Raw genomic sequence first — 18,100 nt, 5'->3', positions numbered from 1 at the left:
GGAACATGTATATAATATTCCTGGCAAAGGGTAATTTAAAAACAAGTCGTATTTTTAATTAAATATTGTGCCATCCCCATAAAGGCATTAGAGAAGTACTACTAAGAAATACAAGGAAATGTAAATACAAAATTATAGGTCAACTATGTGTTAAACCGGGATTTTAGTTTACTTTTGCATCAAAAGATGTCACTAATCGTCTCAAGGAAAAGCTGAATCGCGCTGTTAAGATTTTTCATTTCCTAAGCAACGTGTTTTGATTAACTTTGTGTGTTATACATGTAAACAATATGCATCCATGATCATGAAGTTATAAAACAAAAACTGTGGTGATACTTGTATTTTTAATACTTGTACTTGTGACAGTGACCCTAGATTGTATTGTTTGTTCTACCAGTTCACCTGGATGTGTATATATACTATCTTTTGCCCGCGGCTTCACCCGCGTGGAATTCGGTTATCGCGCGCTGTCCCTCGGGAACTTGTTTTTTTCCGGAATAAAAAGTAGCCTATATCACTCTGTGGCCCATAAACAATCTCTATGCCAAAATTCACGTCGATCCTCGCTCCGTTGCGACGTGAAAGACGGAGAAACATACAAAACACACACACTTTCGCATTTATAATATTAGTATGGATATATATGGCATTCAACTGTTTTATTTGTCTGACTCTAATACATACATCACCGGGAATCGAACCTGATCAAAATCTCTGTAAGCAATGTTACAAATTCTGCCACATTTTTTCGTTATTTTTGATGATGAGAATCATAAGTGAAAAGAAACATATTTTACAGTTTTTTTTTTTTTTATTCGACTGGATGGCAAACGAGCAAGTGTATCTCCTGATGGTAAGAGATCACCACCACCCATAGACAACTGCAACACCTGGGTATTGCAGATGCGTTGCCAACCTAGAGGCCAAAGAAGGAATACCTCAAGTGCCAGTTATTTCACCGGCTGTCTTACTCTCCACGCCGAAACACAACAGTGCAAGCACTGCTGCTTCACGGCAGGATTAGCGAGCAAGATGGTGGTAGCAATCCGGGCGGACCTTGCACAAGACAATGCAAGACAAGTATAGTCAACAAAAAGTATTGTGAGGAAAAATAAAAGCTTACACAAATAAAAACCAAAAATGATATTTTAAAGAAAAAAAATTTGCTGACTGTACTTATTGTCGACTGGACTTGCATTGTCAACTAAAAATACATTTCTGTATTAAGAGATCGTCATGTTCAAAATTACATTTCCGTGCTAAATCTTAAGTCTATTCTATTCTCTTTCATTAACCATTGAGGAGTTCTGTGATACTTCTATGCCTCTTTTTTATGGAAAAATGCATGTCCTTGGAAAAAAAAGGTTATGCTCCTTCACTGGCTTTTTCTTGCAACCAAAATAAAACACCAACGTGTGTTTACATCCACCTGAAAAAAAGATCAAAATTATTATAAATCCTTACTTATATTTAATATTATAAACGTGAAAGGAACTCTGTCTGTCTGTCTGTTAACTTTTCATGCTTCAATCGCTGAACTGATTTAGCCAAAATTCATTATGGAGGTAGTTGGAATCCCGAGGAAGAACATAGGCTACTTTTTATCTCACAGTCTTATCCCGAAAAAATGCATAGTACTCGCGGGAAAGCGATAAGCGAATTCTTCGTAGACAGAGTCGCGGGGCAACAGCTAGTTACAATATAATGTTTCACTAACCACAGAAATTTTACTCTATCATAATATATACCAGCCAATGCAGAACAATATCACCTGTCGCATCAATCACATTGTCAGTTGATATTTAAGTAAATGGTCACAATATAGGTAATATGTTTTGTTATTCTGTGCTCTCGAACAACTTTGGTCCGGCAACATATTCAACTTTTGATGCCCTAAAATGTAATTTAAAAAAAAATAGACAAGAAACTGTATTGATATAATTTTGTACTTACGTTCATCCATTTTACCGGTACGGACAAGTGCTTTATCTCCTCTGATTTCGGCAACATTGTATACTTATCACTGGTGCAAAATATTCTAGACTCATAGCCATGTGTAGCAAGTTCCTTGAATCTGCTCGCACAAATTCACTCATTTCGTATTGAAAGGTGAAGCCGCTTAAATAGAAAATATGGTCCAAAAGTCAAGCCAAGTGTCGTCGAGAATACAAGATAGCGTTGTCGAAGAAGCAGAGCCAAAATAGTCGTCGAAAACTGTCCAATCGTGGTCCAATTATTATGCAAAGGTCGTGGAGAAATGCGGCAAATTTTAAAGTACTGAGTTTGTGCTGAGAGGTCTTTAAAAATTATCCAAAAAACACATTGATCGCACCAAATCGCAAAGCAAATAAAACGGTTTTAGGTTAGATTCTACTTGACAGTGACAGTAGTGACAGGTGTCGTTTTTTTTTACTGTTTCTTCTAAGTACTGAGCCCTCAACGGTTCTGCCATTTCAATCTCACAAACGTCATATCGACCACTTAAAAAAGTATTTCTAATTCATAAGAGGAAATAAAAATAAAAGAGCTGCAGTTCCTCGATTATTAAGACGTCGACTATCGAAGAAAAATATATTTAGCACCTCTTCAAAAAAACTTTACTTAGCCAATTTTAAGAAATGAAAGAAAGAAACCAAACGGACTATACCTAAATTTCTTTACCACCAAATTACGATAGTCCGTTTGGTTACGGGTTGTTCCATTGCTCAGAACAAAAAATTAAAAATACTGACATGAGCTTCTATGGGTGTGTACATGAAAAACAGGATCGGTATTTCTGTACCTGTTAAAACGAACTAGTCAAAAACACAAATTCTTTTTTAAAGGTTTTTGTGCTGGGCTATGGAACCACCCGTAACCGACCGGACTATCGTAATTTGTCGCTAAAGAAAACTCTTTCATTTTTTAAAATTAATTGATGCTTCTTAAAAATCTGATACTTATTATTTTCTGTTATTGTATTTTTCACCTATGATGAGTTCTGTGACACTTGAAAATTTTCCGAATTACGCATACTATGTTCGCAAAATATTTTTTAAAAATAATTTCTAGTTTGAAGCAAAATAATCATAAAAAAATTAAACCGTACATTTTAAATATATATAGCAATATCAGTGTCCATTAAATAGTCTCTCCATCGAATACGATAGAAAAATATTTTTTTTTTTTTTTTTATTTATTTATATAAACATGTGGTACAAGTGAGTTGAAAATTACGAGCCACTATTGAAAAACCCCTTAGGGGTTTATGTAATAGCTGGCGAGTCATCGCGTTTCAATCCGCGTACAAACTTAAGCTATTTATAGGTACATACATAAGATCAAACCTGGTTATCACAGGCCAGGTAGTATTTTTTTAAAGTTCGTTTACACCGTTATTTATTTTTCTAAATGACGCAATGTGTGAAATGGAACAGAGTAGTGACGTGACACAACATTATCGGCAAATTCGGCAATTGCCGCGGTGCATTATTCAATAACAATGAACATTTAGATATTTTTTTGAATTTTTGAACAAAACATGCAAGATTTCTGCCACTGAGAGTCTGCTTTGTATACGAGTTTAGTCTCCATTGCATTTTCTTTGCATTGTATTTTGATATTGTTCATTTCTGTTCTTATTGTTGTTGACTTTTGTTACTGTTTCACATTAGGTTTGTTGTTATTTTTTGGCAAAATGCCGAAACGGTCTAAAGAGTTTGAGGGATTATTTTGAGCGAGAACGAGAAAACGGTGTCCCGGTGGGCGGAAAACTGGAAAATATTATTTTTTAAATATAATGCAACTTCTCCAAAAATAGGCACTAATAACTCGTAGAAAAATCGATAGTTCACTCTATGAATGGTACATCTCTAAAACTTTCAGACTCGAAACGTCACAGAACTCATCAAAGGTGAAAAATATTATAATTAGAAAGGTTAGAAAGTTAGAAAGGTTAGCGTTTCTAAAATTTTCATCCATTCTCCATTATGTTGGTCTCTCAGAGATTTACTTAAACATACTGAGGGCCAAGATTTATCGGATTCTTATTCCATTGTTTAAAAAATTGCAGAATTTGTAGATAATAAAATATTTTAGTGTACGGATAAGGTCAATTACAATACTCCACAATAGTATCTCAATTAAGCTGTTAAATCAAATAGCCTCACAAACGTCGAATGGCTCAAATTATAAAAGATACTAAATGCAGTTGTTATTAGCACAATTCAATTCAATGCCTTTTTGTAGCGGAACTTCTTAATTTGTAAAGTAAGTGACAAGGGTAGCACCTAATAGGGTCGTTGAATAAAACAATAATAATAACACGCGACACAAAGAATAAAAAAACCGGCCAAGTGCGAGTCGGACACGCGCGCGAAGGGTTCCGTACCATTATCTATAGATACAACATTAGACATTAGCAAAAAAAAACACATTTGGTTGTATGGGTGCCCCCCTTAAATATTTATTTTATTCTGTTTTTAGTATTTCTTGTTTTAGCGGCAATCTAGCTAGCAACTGTCTAGCTAACACGGTACATGAGATACAGCCTGGTGACGGACGGACGGACAGCGGAGTCTTAGTAATACGGTCCCGTTATTACCCTTTGGGTACGGAACCCTAAAAATGACCTTAGTTTAGAGGTTGCAAACCAGATTAATTTTCAATTAAGTAACTCCAAAATTATATTTTCAGTTGAGTCAATTTTGTTTGCAAATAACTTAAATGACCTCATAGCTGGGTATTATCGTACAAAATCTATAGGTAGAGTCTTTCACGATGACGCGTGCCGTGGTTCTTATTACAATGGCTAATTTTGACAAAACCACGCGTCTTCGTGGATGACACTAGGTATATGCGGGTATCGTATTTTGACAGCGCATAAAAAGTATGTCAAATGATTGGTGGTACCCATCCTATTCCTAGCGCATTCGAGTATCTCGATCGATTGCCATGCTAAGTTTCGTATCCATATAACTTCACTAAAAGTTTTGATTTATCTCGATGACACAGTCTTCTTTTCAACAATAGCCTCACACGTCCTATCGCACCTGTCGAACTCGTATGAAACCGCTATAAATTAAACTTATTTTTAGCTTCAAGCGTCGCCAACTCTTTACGCCGGGAAGACGTAACTGACAGCACCGAGGAGCCCAGAGTTGTGGAGCTAGAGAAGGGAACCCAAGGCCTTGGTTTCAACATAGTCGGCGGAGAGGATGGGCACGGAATTTATGTGTCGTTCCTCCTGGCGGGGGGACCAGCAGAGAAATCTGGGGAACTCCGAAGAGGGGATCGATTGTTAGCTGTTAATGATACTGATATAACTAATGCTACACACGAGCAGGCTGCTAAAGCTTTAAAGGTTTGTGTGTGCAGATAAATATTAAAGTTTTTGTGTAAAAAATGTACACTTTCACTAATGTTAATTGTTCCTTTTTTGTTTAGGGGACGGGACAAAATGTTAAATTGACAGTTGTGTATAGACCGCAAGAGTACAACAAATTTGAAGCTCGAATCAATGAACTGAAACAACATCACACGCTACTGCGGACATCGCAAAAGAAATCCTTGTTTGTTAGGTAAGTCACCCATCTCATTTCATTTAAGAATGTACTGACGCTGAAAACGTTAATTTGGGGGCTTTTGAGTGCTTTTTATTTGTCCTACCAGTTCATATCTGTCTTATAAAAGTTAATTACTTGAGCCATCAGAAACGTAAATCAATTATAGCATTGAGTTGAAAACTTGTTCAATTTCAAATTTTTGTATTACAAATTAGTGATATGCGATCTATTCATTCAGGACATTACTGGTATAATCGGTATTTAATTCGTTTTTAATTTCTTTATAGAGCGCTATTCGACTACGACCCAATAAGGGACGACGGCTTGCCTTCCCGAGGGCTGCCATTCCGATACGGTGACATCTTGCACGTCACCAACGCCTCCGACGATGAATGGTGGCAGGCCAGGTATTGTACTAACTACAATACTAACTCTAGTATTTCAAAAAATCATGAATCCTATCACAAATTGCACTTTCTTTTTAGAGGTTTGCTGCATTATGATTGTTTTTTTTTTGGAGTCTTTTGTATTTTTATTTTCAGGTTGCTGCATATTTAGTGCAGATTTTTTTTCGTTGATATGGCTTCCTACCATACAAAATTGAATTTAGTCTTATAAAAAAATCCATTACAAGCATAAAAAGTATTGGTATTATTAGCCTCTGTTAGATAAATGTTAATCTAAGGTCAATAAGGGTAGTCCTGTAAAATATTTTTTTTAAATCGACTCCAAAGATTACCTCCTACATATATACGTACAAACATACAAAACAAAGTTAGCACAGAGTCTGCACAGCTCAAAAACCGAATTTACCCATTGATTAAATTATCGTTTCATTCCAGACGATTGGACACGACGGACCCCGATTCCATGGGTATAATCCCGTCAAAGAAGAGATGGGAGCGCAAGCAGCGGGCACGCGACCGCCAAGTTAAATTCCAGGGACAGGGCACGCCCGTTAGCACAGTATGTATCTTATAAGTATAGTTACTATGTGAAGGGTTTTGTAAAGTAGTCGTATATATTGGTACAAACTTGACCCTATTGTGTTAGACAAGGGTGCTCAGAAATAGATATTCCGTACCGTGTAGACATACCGACCAAGGCAAATATGTCGGGCTCTCTATACCGACATGGACAACAATTGGCTGTGCTAAACCCCGGAATTCTAGTACAGTCAAGTGCAAAGATATAGATGCGGCTAAAGTCGTTAGATAACATTATTATAAATGTGGCTATACCCTACCAGGGTGCATAATATTGTAAGACTTATTAGAATAAGGCCTTATGTATTTTATGTTTTTTGCCAAATAAATAAATACTAAATACAAGTTACAAAAAAATACGTATACACGACTATGCGGAAAAATACGTATACGGGCTTTATCGGTGGATCATATTTCTTGTTGTTATTCGGTCCCGTCAGCGAGGGGACAAAAGTAGTACAGTTTAATAAAAGAAATGTGTCACATTATACTAACATCTATCTATCTAATACCTAGCAATCAGAATCTCCAATTGAACGGCTCCAACGATTTCGATGAAATTTGGTATGTAGGGGTTATCGGGAATGAAAAATCGATCTAGCTTTGTCTTATCTCTGGGAAAACGCTTGCTATCGAGTTTTAGCCCGAGCAAAGTTCGGTCGCCCAGGTATGGTCACGATCGTTCATTTGGGATCCATTTCGTGAAAAATATATTTTTGTAATTATGGCCGTGTCGATATCTTTGCACTTGAGTATTTTCAAAATTTTGACTGTATACTGAACCATTACTGGAGTTTTTAAGTCAAGTAACCCAACCATCTACTGAAATATTATGGATTTATTTGAAAACATTTTGAATATGGACGTGAAAAAACATGATGATCTATATTTTAGGTCCGTCTGACTTGCAGAGTTACATTGTACCAAATTGGTGGGGTGCAAGTTGTAACACGATTATTGTTGTAACTTCGTATTAATTTTTAACGTTAAGAAAAAAATGAATAAGTATTTAAATAGAAAAAGTAGGTACTTAACTCGTTGAAAAGATTGACCTACACATAGACATACCGAAGTTATCTACTGAAATATCGCGGTATTTACTCTACCGGTAATCTAACAGAATGTCGTTTTTAATTTCAGAGCCAATCTACATTAGAAAGAAAAAAGAGGACTCTATCATTCAGCAGGAGATTCCCCTTCATGAAGAGCAGAGAAGACGGTAAATCGGAAGATGGTTCCGATCAAGAACGTAAGTACAAAACCACAAATTAAACTTTAACCATACTCCAAAGCTTATACAATATTATATTTTGTTACTAATACCACGACAATACGCTTTATATTACCCAGCGACAAGCGTAATTCGTAACCTGACCTGAACAATGACCATTTTGTTACAGCTTTCATGCTTTGTTATACACAAGAAGACGCTAACGCCGATGGTAAGTGCACTACTGTTTACGTCCACCATACATTATTACATTCGCTATTATATTTCGCTGTATCGTATCGTAGGACATTTTTTCGCAGTTTTATTTCATGCGGCTGGCTAATAACCACTGTAATTATAATTATAATTAAATATGTCGTATAGGTATTTTAATGAAGAGAGCTATTCGCTTATTCTAACAGTTGTAACGCGCACACGTCGAGTTAGTTCGTGAATAACTTATATATAGGATCTATGTTACAAAATAATACTAATAATGCGACTTCACTCGTTTTGCTAAAATCATTAAACTTCCCCACACTTGCTAGCATATTGCCATAACTCTTAAAAAATAAAATATTGTTAAAACCTTTGATTTTTTACGGACGATTGTAACCGTTTTCTAATACGAACCATCAAATAGTCTGTTTTTATTTCGAAGTATAAAAAATTAAACATTGACCTATTTTCTCGTTCGGTTCCTAATAGACATTGTCGCGCCGCAATGATGACCATTCCAGTTGCGTTACGTAATAGGAAACACGATTCAATTGGTCTTATTACTATTACATTGAATTTCAAATTTGTCCTGGATATGTGTGAGTAAACAATTGCTTGTAGTGTCTATGGTAAAGCATGATGAGGCTTTATAATTATGGGTAGTTGTTTATTACAGTACCGGCAGTATTAATGTCGCTTGTCGAATATAATATGATGTTGTGTGCGTGCGACCCGACGACAAGCTGTATACTTGTTATCATCATAGAAAGTTTTTTTTTTATCAAACACCTCTTTACCACACAACTATGTTTAGATTGCTTTCTTATCTCAATGAATAACTTTGATATTTGTTCATCATCGTCACTTTGTACGTAGGTACTTTTCTCCAAGCATGAATGGTTGGTGAGGGATGATTTGATGAAAAGTGAAATTAGTTTCGTGAAATGGTTAGACATTTTTTTATGTTATACCTAATTTTAGTTTAACCATATTAAGCTGAAAATGTGACAGTTCGTGTTGTACCCGGCACCCACAGGCTATTTCGCGTTTGCTCGCATGGGTCGCGGTTATGGTAGTTAGCTGCATCCCTTTCAGATCGACCGGTAAATGGCTTGTGTATCCATGTGTAACGCATAAACAGGGTTGGGTGGTGAGAGGTCCGGCGATGCGATATGTGTTCTCACGTAGTTGATGTGGAGACGCGGTCGGCGAGCGAACGCGCGCCCACCCGTCCCGTGCTTCTAGTTGCCTACCGTGCCGACATAAACATTCATCCGATTACTCTTTCGTATTATTCTTTTGCCCCTTTTAAAAAAAATAGCTACTCATGACATGATCTCAAATGCTGTTCCAAAATACCCGTAAATAAATCTAAACCCGAGCTCTCCGAGCCGGCACCGAAGCCTTGTACCAGAACGAAGGTCCGCCATACGGACTGTATGCTTTTTGAAGTTTGAAATTTATGTAACGTTGATTTTTCTACGTGTAGGGGAAATCTTGTACCGAGTGGAACTTCCCATGATGGAGGAGATAACGCTCATATATCTCGAGGACGAGAGTAAGTTTTGGGAGTGAGGCGTAGCTTGCGAGTGCCGTAGCCGATACCTTACCTCCCGCATTCTGGTTATGATCATCAATTAGAAACGTAGTTTTCATTTCAATAACACTCCAGTTTTTTATTATGTTGTCATACTTTACGTTGAATTGTTTCGTTCATACAACGCGATAAATCTAATGGCGTATGCACACCGCGGGGCGCGGGGCCTACGCGAGTCGTGCGTCGCGGACGAGGCAGGTGTGGCCCGCCCGGGAGCGTTAGATGGATCGGTTGTGAGCGAGTGTGGGGAGTGGGGGGCCACTGGAAGCACAAGGTGCATGCTCTGACCACTGCCTCTGCACCGCCGCGCACCGCCACTCGCACCAGCCACCTGCCACCAGCCACCAGCATGCATCAGACCGACACGATATCACGACATATCTCATTCGAGCTTGATTTTAAGTTTTTCAGTATTATGCTGTGCTGATGTTTTTAGAGTTAGTTTTTTTTATCGCTTTAATGACGTAGGGGTGCTGTAATTATTTATTCGCTTAGCAAACGCAGTGTCTATTACGATGTGCACATTCGCTTCAAATACTTCAAACGAGCATTTCGCTCTAGCCAGAATTAAGCTTCATTTAATTCTAGCTGGAATTTTACTGTCACATTTCCTGGAAATACGTTGTAAAGCATGAGATAGAGATTTTTATAGTGGAATTTTATCGAACCGAAACAGTGTGGTTAAAGAGTTAATTTCCAGCGCTTATTAAAAAAAATACGAGCTGTTTTGCTGCCTGAGTATGTAATTTCACACGTTTTTCCAGTTCGATGATAGATAATTGTGAATATTAAACATCTAGAATTCCATAATAAATAAATCAGACTCTTGGATGGACGCAAACTCACCCAGCCTATCTTCTCTATATTATCCTGACCGACCAGTCGCATTTAATATTCTTAGAATACTTAATATTATACCTCGTTGAAGGAATAAGTTGCGTACATGTTTATGTTCCTACTATTTTTGTGTGCAAACCACGTATTATTCTTCATTGCGATTGTCCAATATAACTTATGAATGTTTTGAACGAAATCGTCAAAATTCGACGATGTATATTTTGTAGTAGGTAGATTGTAGGTGCACGCCTGGAAATAGTCTGTTCGTACATAGTATCCAGCACGCTTCGGAGATCATAGAGTTGTGGTTGGTGAGGGCCATATTTATAGATACTGTCTGTATTAGCTTGTAAGTTCAATGTTTCTTGTAGATGTGTAACTACTTTTAATGTTGTTTGTAGGCAGTACTCCTCCTAAGAGTTTTGCCGAAGAACATCAAGACAATGTATAATTGGGATGCACCAAAAAAATAACCTATAGTTTTAATCTTATTTTTGGAAAGAATAGGATTATATTATTTACGAAATACGTTGGATGACGTCGCAGTGAGACAGCCACATTCCATTGCCTGGAAAAATTCAGGTCGTACATAACATAATCTGTGGCATTACAATTTGACAATAATTCAAGCACGGTTTAGGGTCCTAAATGAACCATGACAAATAGTTTTATTTTATTTCTCTTCTTTTAGCTTCAATTATTCCTTTGTTTATTTAATAGTGTGATAGTAAATAGATATCTTTTTAAAAATCTGATATTTAAATTCTTTTGTATTTACTTGTAACATAGTAATTTAATAATTTAATTTGTAAAAATACATTGGAAATACTCGTATACATTTCGGACTTTACGATAAATCACAACTGTTTAAGGCCAGTTGCGCATCATGTGATTAAAGTTCTATCTTTGTCACTCTTTGCTATTATAAGCAGGACAGGAACATTTCAAACTGTCAATTTTCAGTGTAGACCTGCTTTAAAACTGCCTATGTGACGAGATACTCCAGGGGTCAAATGAGGGTCATTACTTAAATTTTGTTTATTTAAATCAGTTTATCACATTTTTGGAATCTGATTTCTGAAAGCGCTTCACGAAGCCTATTTATCCAAATGGTTTTCGATTTATTATTATGTTGTCAAAAATTGGGACAACCCAATTGAATTTGTGAGGATATAGAAGTGGTCAAGATATTATTCTATTGCTAACAAATAGTCTGCTATCGTTTAAACAGTCACATCTAAACATTGCGTCACTAATTGAAGAATGCGTACATATTTACAAATTATTGGGAAAATTTTGGTTTTAAATCATTGTAGGAGTAGGTACATCTCTAGCTAATTTCATATACCTGCTCAGTCTTGAAAACATGCAATTCTCTGATTCAGTGATTGCATAGTTAGTAATCTAATCTGCATGCAGTCGCAATTTTTAACTGTTCTTGATAGACGAACCATTAATAGGTATTGTAACGACAGCACGTTCATTTAGTTTACAATTGGTCGGTAGTTATGACAATGTGATAAAATTATTTGAATCACTATTATTTCAGTATATGAGAAGATATGGATAATTTCACTGAAAAAGTGACCAAATGTTCTTAAGGAGCGGCCATACCGCTGATTAAAAAAACGGTGACGGTATGGAATCGCAGTGACGCATCGTATGCGTTTTTTTTGCATGCTTTCCACACCACTGCTTAAAATACGCAAACGGTGCAGAATCGCAGTGACGTACCGTAAACGTCTCGACTTTTCTTCGGTAAAATCCTAACGTTTACGGCACGTCACTTCTGCGGTGTGGCCGCTCCTTTACACAGGGAATAAATAATGTTCCATGGAAATTAAAGATTGCGGTATCATACAGTACAAAATGTGGCCCTCGAAAACCCAGACATATAGAGTCGCATCTTATTTAACAGGAAAACTGACTTCATGTACAAAAACGCTCACTCAGTTCAAGTGTGCATCACTTCACCGCAGACATAATTGGATATAGCATTTTATTTAAATTTTAGTGGGGATTAATTGATAAGGGGTTTTTTCTCAGGTCAAGACGAGACTGTGCTGTCGTACGAAACCGTGCAGCAGTTGACTATAACGTACACGCGGCCAGTGATAATCCTGGGTCCCCTAAAGGACAGGATCAACGATGACCTCATCTCAGAGTTTCCGGACAAGTTTGGGAGCTGTGTGCCACGTGAGTAGTTGAAGACGGACCCACTTTTACAATCAGCAGCAGAAATAAATGAGCAGCTGTAGCGCTGGAAATGGTTTACACCATCATTACTTTTGGTGGTAGAGTTACGTTTATATTCATCTATGGAGCTCTAAATGCTCAAAATACAAAATGTAGCTTACGTTTTACTCCTACTTGTCCTCGAAGTGGATCGACGGTCTTGTTTGACGCGATCCCACATATGTAGTTGAAGGCTGTTCGTTAGGGTTCTCCGCTAGATTCTCAATTTCCAGCAGGGATTGGGGAAGTACTCCGTGACCGGGAAAGGTGACTTCTTCCTTAAGATTTTTGGAGGTTTGAATGTTTGTTACTGAATCATGCAATAACGGCTGAACGGATTTACATGAAACTTGGTACACAACTAAACAAAGATCTGCATTGAGTGAGACATGAGATACTTGATATCCCGGTAGGTAATGCGTTCCCTCCCGTGGGATAATATTTTAAGTTTAAACAAGAATAGAGGGCACTGTCCAAGAACGGTGACGTACCAGCTCTCAAGATTTTGCAATCAGTAGGTGGCGTTGTGCGAGCGAACGTTGTCCTTTCAAATTATTAACTTAACCTTTTTTTAGACCAACGTCCAAGACTATTTATTTACTGCGTTGCCATGGCAACAAGAATCGTGTGAGTAACCTGTTAGGTATTGTCGTTGTATATTTCAAAAATTGCGCGGGCGGGTTTAAGGCTAGTAAAAATTTATTTGAACAAATAAAAAAACTTTCATATTCCTGTGTAGACACAACGCGACCCCGCCGAGACTACGAAGTGGACGGTCGCGACTACCATTTCGTGGGCAGCCGCGAGCAGATGGAGCGTGACATACAGAACCACCTGTTCATAGAGGCCGGACAGTACAACGACAACCTGTATGGCACCTCCGTCGCCTCTGTGCGGGAGGTCGCTGAAAAGGTAATACCCATAGAACTAATAAGAAGAATGGAATTCTTCTTTATCTTTACATAGTATATAATTGAGTCGCTCCCAGCTGTCTGTCCCTTTTACTCTTAAGGTACATCCACACCGCAGTTAATGTTACTGTGTTGCACAATGTTGTTCCAAAAAAAGTTAACTGCGGTGTGGATGCACCTTTAGATCTTTTAAACTTTGTAACGAATTTTATTGTGGTTTTTACCAAGAATTATACATCTTTTTTCACATAAGTTTCGTAATACAAATGGAAGAATGGGAATGGGAGGTGGAAAATGTGGAGTACTTACCTTTGATGATAGACTTAATACATTTTTCTACCGCATGTTCTTCAAAGTTGCACCCGTGCGTACCCGGAGCGGGTCGCTAGTTATAGAATACTTCAAACTCCAAGCTCCTTAAACGTCCGATGTAATTAAGTTTTCATGTGTTCATAATTTGTTTCAGGGAAAACACTGCATTTTAGACGTGAGCGGAAACGCCATAAAGAGATTGCAAGTGGCGCAACTTTATCCCATAGCCATATTTATAAAACCAAAGAGTGTAGAATCTATTATGTAAGTATTAATTGACGGATAAATTTATTACTTATAGTGCGTCAAAGATAATTATTAATGATCGTGGCTGACGTTTGGGCAAGGGCGCTTTATTTTATTTATATTACCTACTGACTGTGCCCGCGACATCGTCCGTGTTGACTTAGATTTATCTCAGCCAGTTATAATAAAGGAACAATCACATCACACCATACCGATCGCCCTTAAAATTTGTAATATTTATTTAATAACTGGTTTATGAAATGCTAAAAGTAATGCTAAGGTTTTTTTAGCAGCTTTTTATGTATTAATATCCTTTTTATTACTTTTAGGGAAATGAATAAGCGCATGACTGAAGAGCAAGCAAAGAAAACTTATGAACGCGCCCTAAAAATGGAGCAGGAGTTCGCCGAATATTTCACTGGTGAGTTCACTAAAATAATAGGTTAGGTAGGTACTTAACATACTGAACTTGCCAATAGTACATTGTGCATTAAGAGGCGTAAGAACGAGGGTCTATTAGAAGCTTTTAATGACCCGAGTTTGTAATCCCCTTACGGCCCGTAATACACACAATGATTTTCGTCACATTGCGAGGAAAAAATGCAAAAAATTAAATTATTTTGTGTCCAAACACTTCACAGCTCAGCAAAAGCAAGAAAGTCTGAAATGACGTACCTACTAACTTTTTAAAACTAAAGCCATAACTCCCTTGGGGAGGAAAACTACGTAAATCCATAATTCCCGCGGGAACAATTGAGGCCATTGTCTTTTAGTATACAGGCATGGAATAACGTCATTGACGAGCAAGTGTGATGAAAAAAATATCACAAGGCTGTCTTGTCGATGTAATTAACGAGCTAAACTGATGTTTGTGCGTTGTTGCAGCGGTGGTGACCGGCGACACGCCGGAAGAGATCTACTCCAAGGTGAAGGCGGTGATCGCGGCAGAGAGCGGGCCCAGCGTGTGGGTGCCGCGCCGCGAGCCGCTGTGAACCGCCCCCGTGCCTCGAGTCCACTCCCGATCCTAGATTGAAGTGAAACTCCCCCCCCAACGGACGCTCGAGCGGTGCAGCGAGCGCTCCCTGCGGCCACAGCAATAATTAGAGGCGCCCTCGGACGCACACGTACTTCGACGCAGTAGATATCACGTGATTCGATAAAGTCGCCTTTATACTAGTTTAACGAGTAGTCTCGAAACACCGCTTCGTTGATACCCCCTATCAGAGTTCATTTTAGCATAAGTTATCGTTTTAAATATCTACTTAAATGTAAATTATCACTTGTGCGTAAAAGTTGACCAACTCGCTAATCGTTGTAGTACGTGCACTGCGCTTGCGTTTTCGTGCAAATCTATTTAGCGGTAATGTTAACCGATCGCAATGTTTGTATCAAGTTGTACCCTTATTTATCTCGATACTAATTTTAGTTACTTGAAGAATCCCACTAATAATAATGTGCTTCGATTAACTACCTATGTAAATTGATTGTATATTAAAACAAATTTAAATATCGTATTATTCATGTTAATTTACTCAGGTTGCTAGATACATTTTGAATCTTCGTCAGCGTTATAAAGTTTACTGATAGTGAAGATATTACTATTACATGACGAGTCCCGTTGCACCGGTGATGTTGAAATACTATAATAATAGTAACTAGTTTTATAGATAGTGTATCGTACCGCACGGTACAGTCAGCCGTACTGTGCGTATGTCTTTACTATTCTAGCGCGTAGTTGATCCCACCTCACGCAACTCCCGCATGGCTCGCTAGGCTAAGTCGTTGCATTAACAGATTATTTGCTCAAGCGGCAAACTGTATCGTAGCCATTGAATCTCATGACATATTCTGCACTCTAATGTCCTCTTTGACACGTTAGGCGCGGTGCAAAGTTGTTTGTTGATCATTTTTATAGTAAGCAATTGTGTTATCTGGTGTGAAGTGTCTCACCAATTTAAATAGTGTTTGACATTTATTTATTGAGAATTTTATTTTCTTACTGAATAATAGAGTGACCATCTGCAAATATGGCAGGACGCGGGCGATCGACGCTCGGCAGCAATACTTTGCCGTTCGACAACTTGTGTTGCTTTATTTTATTTTTGTTAGTTAATGCACTGTTTAAAATTATGTAATAAAATATTGAAAAATATTATTCCTACTGTACTTAAACTAGTTTTAATCTAAATGTGTTAATTATCAGGTAATCTTCATGACAAAATGTATCGAATGATATAGACAATTTTGAGGAAGGAATTGCGACTAGCTTCAGTTAAATTTCGTGTTACATCCGCCTGCAGTTTTGTGTCTTATTTTGTATAGCTACCTGCCAAAGATATCAATAAATTAGCAATATAAAGATGTTTCAAATTATAATCGGTCTGACAATAAAATACTGAATTTTACTCATTTATTAGGATTAGGTCGTTTTGTGTTGGCTGGCCGTGATTCCTTGTTTAACTGCAGACATTTTTATCTTGTACATAACAATGAAATACTAATAGAACTATTATACTTTATTTTTAACATGTGATTACTGTATTAACAATTATAATAATGAGAATGTTTTATTTTAATAGGTATTTATTTTATCTTTTTAAGTAGGTATTTAATTATTCAAGCATGCTATACTATCCTGTGTAAATTATTAATTTTAGAGTCATTATGAAAGTCTTAACATTTTATTAGGTACCCATATTTGCAGATGTACAATGTTTATGAGTTAGTGATGTTCAATAGACTAGTTTGAATAAAATTATTTACGTTGAAAATTCCATTTTTGTTTTGCTAAGCTCACTACTCTTACCTTGCTGGGAAAGTTAGATATTGCTTAGATAGATCTTTGCCCAAATCAATATATTTATATATCAGTCTCCGAGGCAATTATACTACATAATTTACACGAAAGATAATAACGATGCGGACGGAATGAGGGCTATCGTTTTTTGTCTCAGTAGATGGCGCACTGTTGCGTGAGGTTTTTAAGTATGGCTTTCAAAGTCTGTTATTACGGGCGTGAAAACAAAGTTTAGATTAAAATCATATTTAATACACCTTAAAACCGTACCATAAAAATATCGCGCATGCCACAGTGTTGCAAAGTCCCCGTTTTGTTCGGAAAAAGGGAGGACAAAGGTTGCCGAAAGACAAAACTGTCTCAAAACACAGACATTCATTGCCCCGGAACGCATATTTGCCATAATTTCAGATATTGCAAAATATTCACAAAATTATTCTAATTATAAATAAACCCGCGTAGCTCACCCAAAAACTATGAGATTTGACATTTCGGAGACCTCACGCTACACTAGCGCCTCTAGTGGAGAATTCAAACGCGATAGCCCTCATATTACACATCAGAGCTTTTCACTGAACATAACCACGATGAAATTTTGTATACATCGGCGAAGTAATTTTAATTATATAGCTGAAGTTTCCATGCTGCATGGGAACTACACGCAGAGCCGACCAAACCCAAAATGGGATGGATATTTTTATAGTTGCATGCCTTGCTTTGAAATATATCATGGCCTCTTTGGTGATGGAAAACATTGTGAGGAAACCTCGTCATTGCAATCAATCATACTGTAGATTGTCTCCAAAATATATCTTTAATAATTTCGTTGGCATTATTATGCATCCTGCCATCTCTGGCCTATGTAAATAAATGTCTTACTGCCAGAGCACAAGCATCCTCTCAGAATGAAAAGGCTTGGGCCATAGTTCCCTCTCGGACCAGTGCGGGTTGGGATGGGAACTTCACACGCACCATTGAACTGCTTCGCAGGTTTCCTGAATATGTTTTCCTTCACCCTAAAGCTTGTAGTAAATGTCAAGTGCAATTTCGCACATGGATTTCGATGGTTTAAGCCCGGATTTGAACCTCAGCTTGAGAGGCCACAGGTCAAACTATAAGGGCCTTCGCTAACTCGCGCGGGTGCACGGTTTGGCGCCCGCGTTGCGTACTTGTTTCATGTTATCTAATGGAGCAGCGCTGCGCGAGA

At 37.6% G+C, this 18,100-nt stretch overlaps 1 protein-coding gene across 2 annotated transcripts; it reads left to right on the top strand.

Annotated features, from left to right (window-relative positions):
• Positions 1–5,075: 5,075 nt before the first annotated feature.
• On the top strand, positions 5,076–16,870 carry LOC141432101 (disks large 1 tumor suppressor protein-like; the record flags this gene model as incomplete). 2 transcript variants are annotated; one of them, XM_074093506.1, is given in 12 exon segments in its annotated part: positions 5,076–5,341; positions 5,425–5,558; positions 5,831–5,950; positions 6,386–6,509; positions 7,670–7,778; positions 7,930–7,971; positions 9,448–9,516; positions 12,439–12,588; positions 13,367–13,539; positions 14,005–14,114; positions 14,426–14,517; positions 14,982–16,870. In XM_074093506.1, coding segments are annotated over 12 exon segments (1,496 nt in total), but the record flags the coding sequence as incomplete, so codon positions are not given.
• Between the last annotated feature and the right edge of the window lie 1,230 nt (positions 16,871–18,100).

This window comes from Choristoneura fumiferana, chromosome 10, assembly GCF_025370935.1.
Source record: "Choristoneura fumiferana chromosome 10, NRCan_CFum_1, whole genome shotgun sequence".
NCBI classification, from domain to species: domain Eukaryota; kingdom Metazoa; phylum Arthropoda; class Insecta; order Lepidoptera; family Tortricidae; genus Choristoneura; species Choristoneura fumiferana.
The sequence above is the reverse complement of the archived record's forward strand: the minus strand, read 5'-3'. Positions and strand labels throughout refer to the sequence as shown.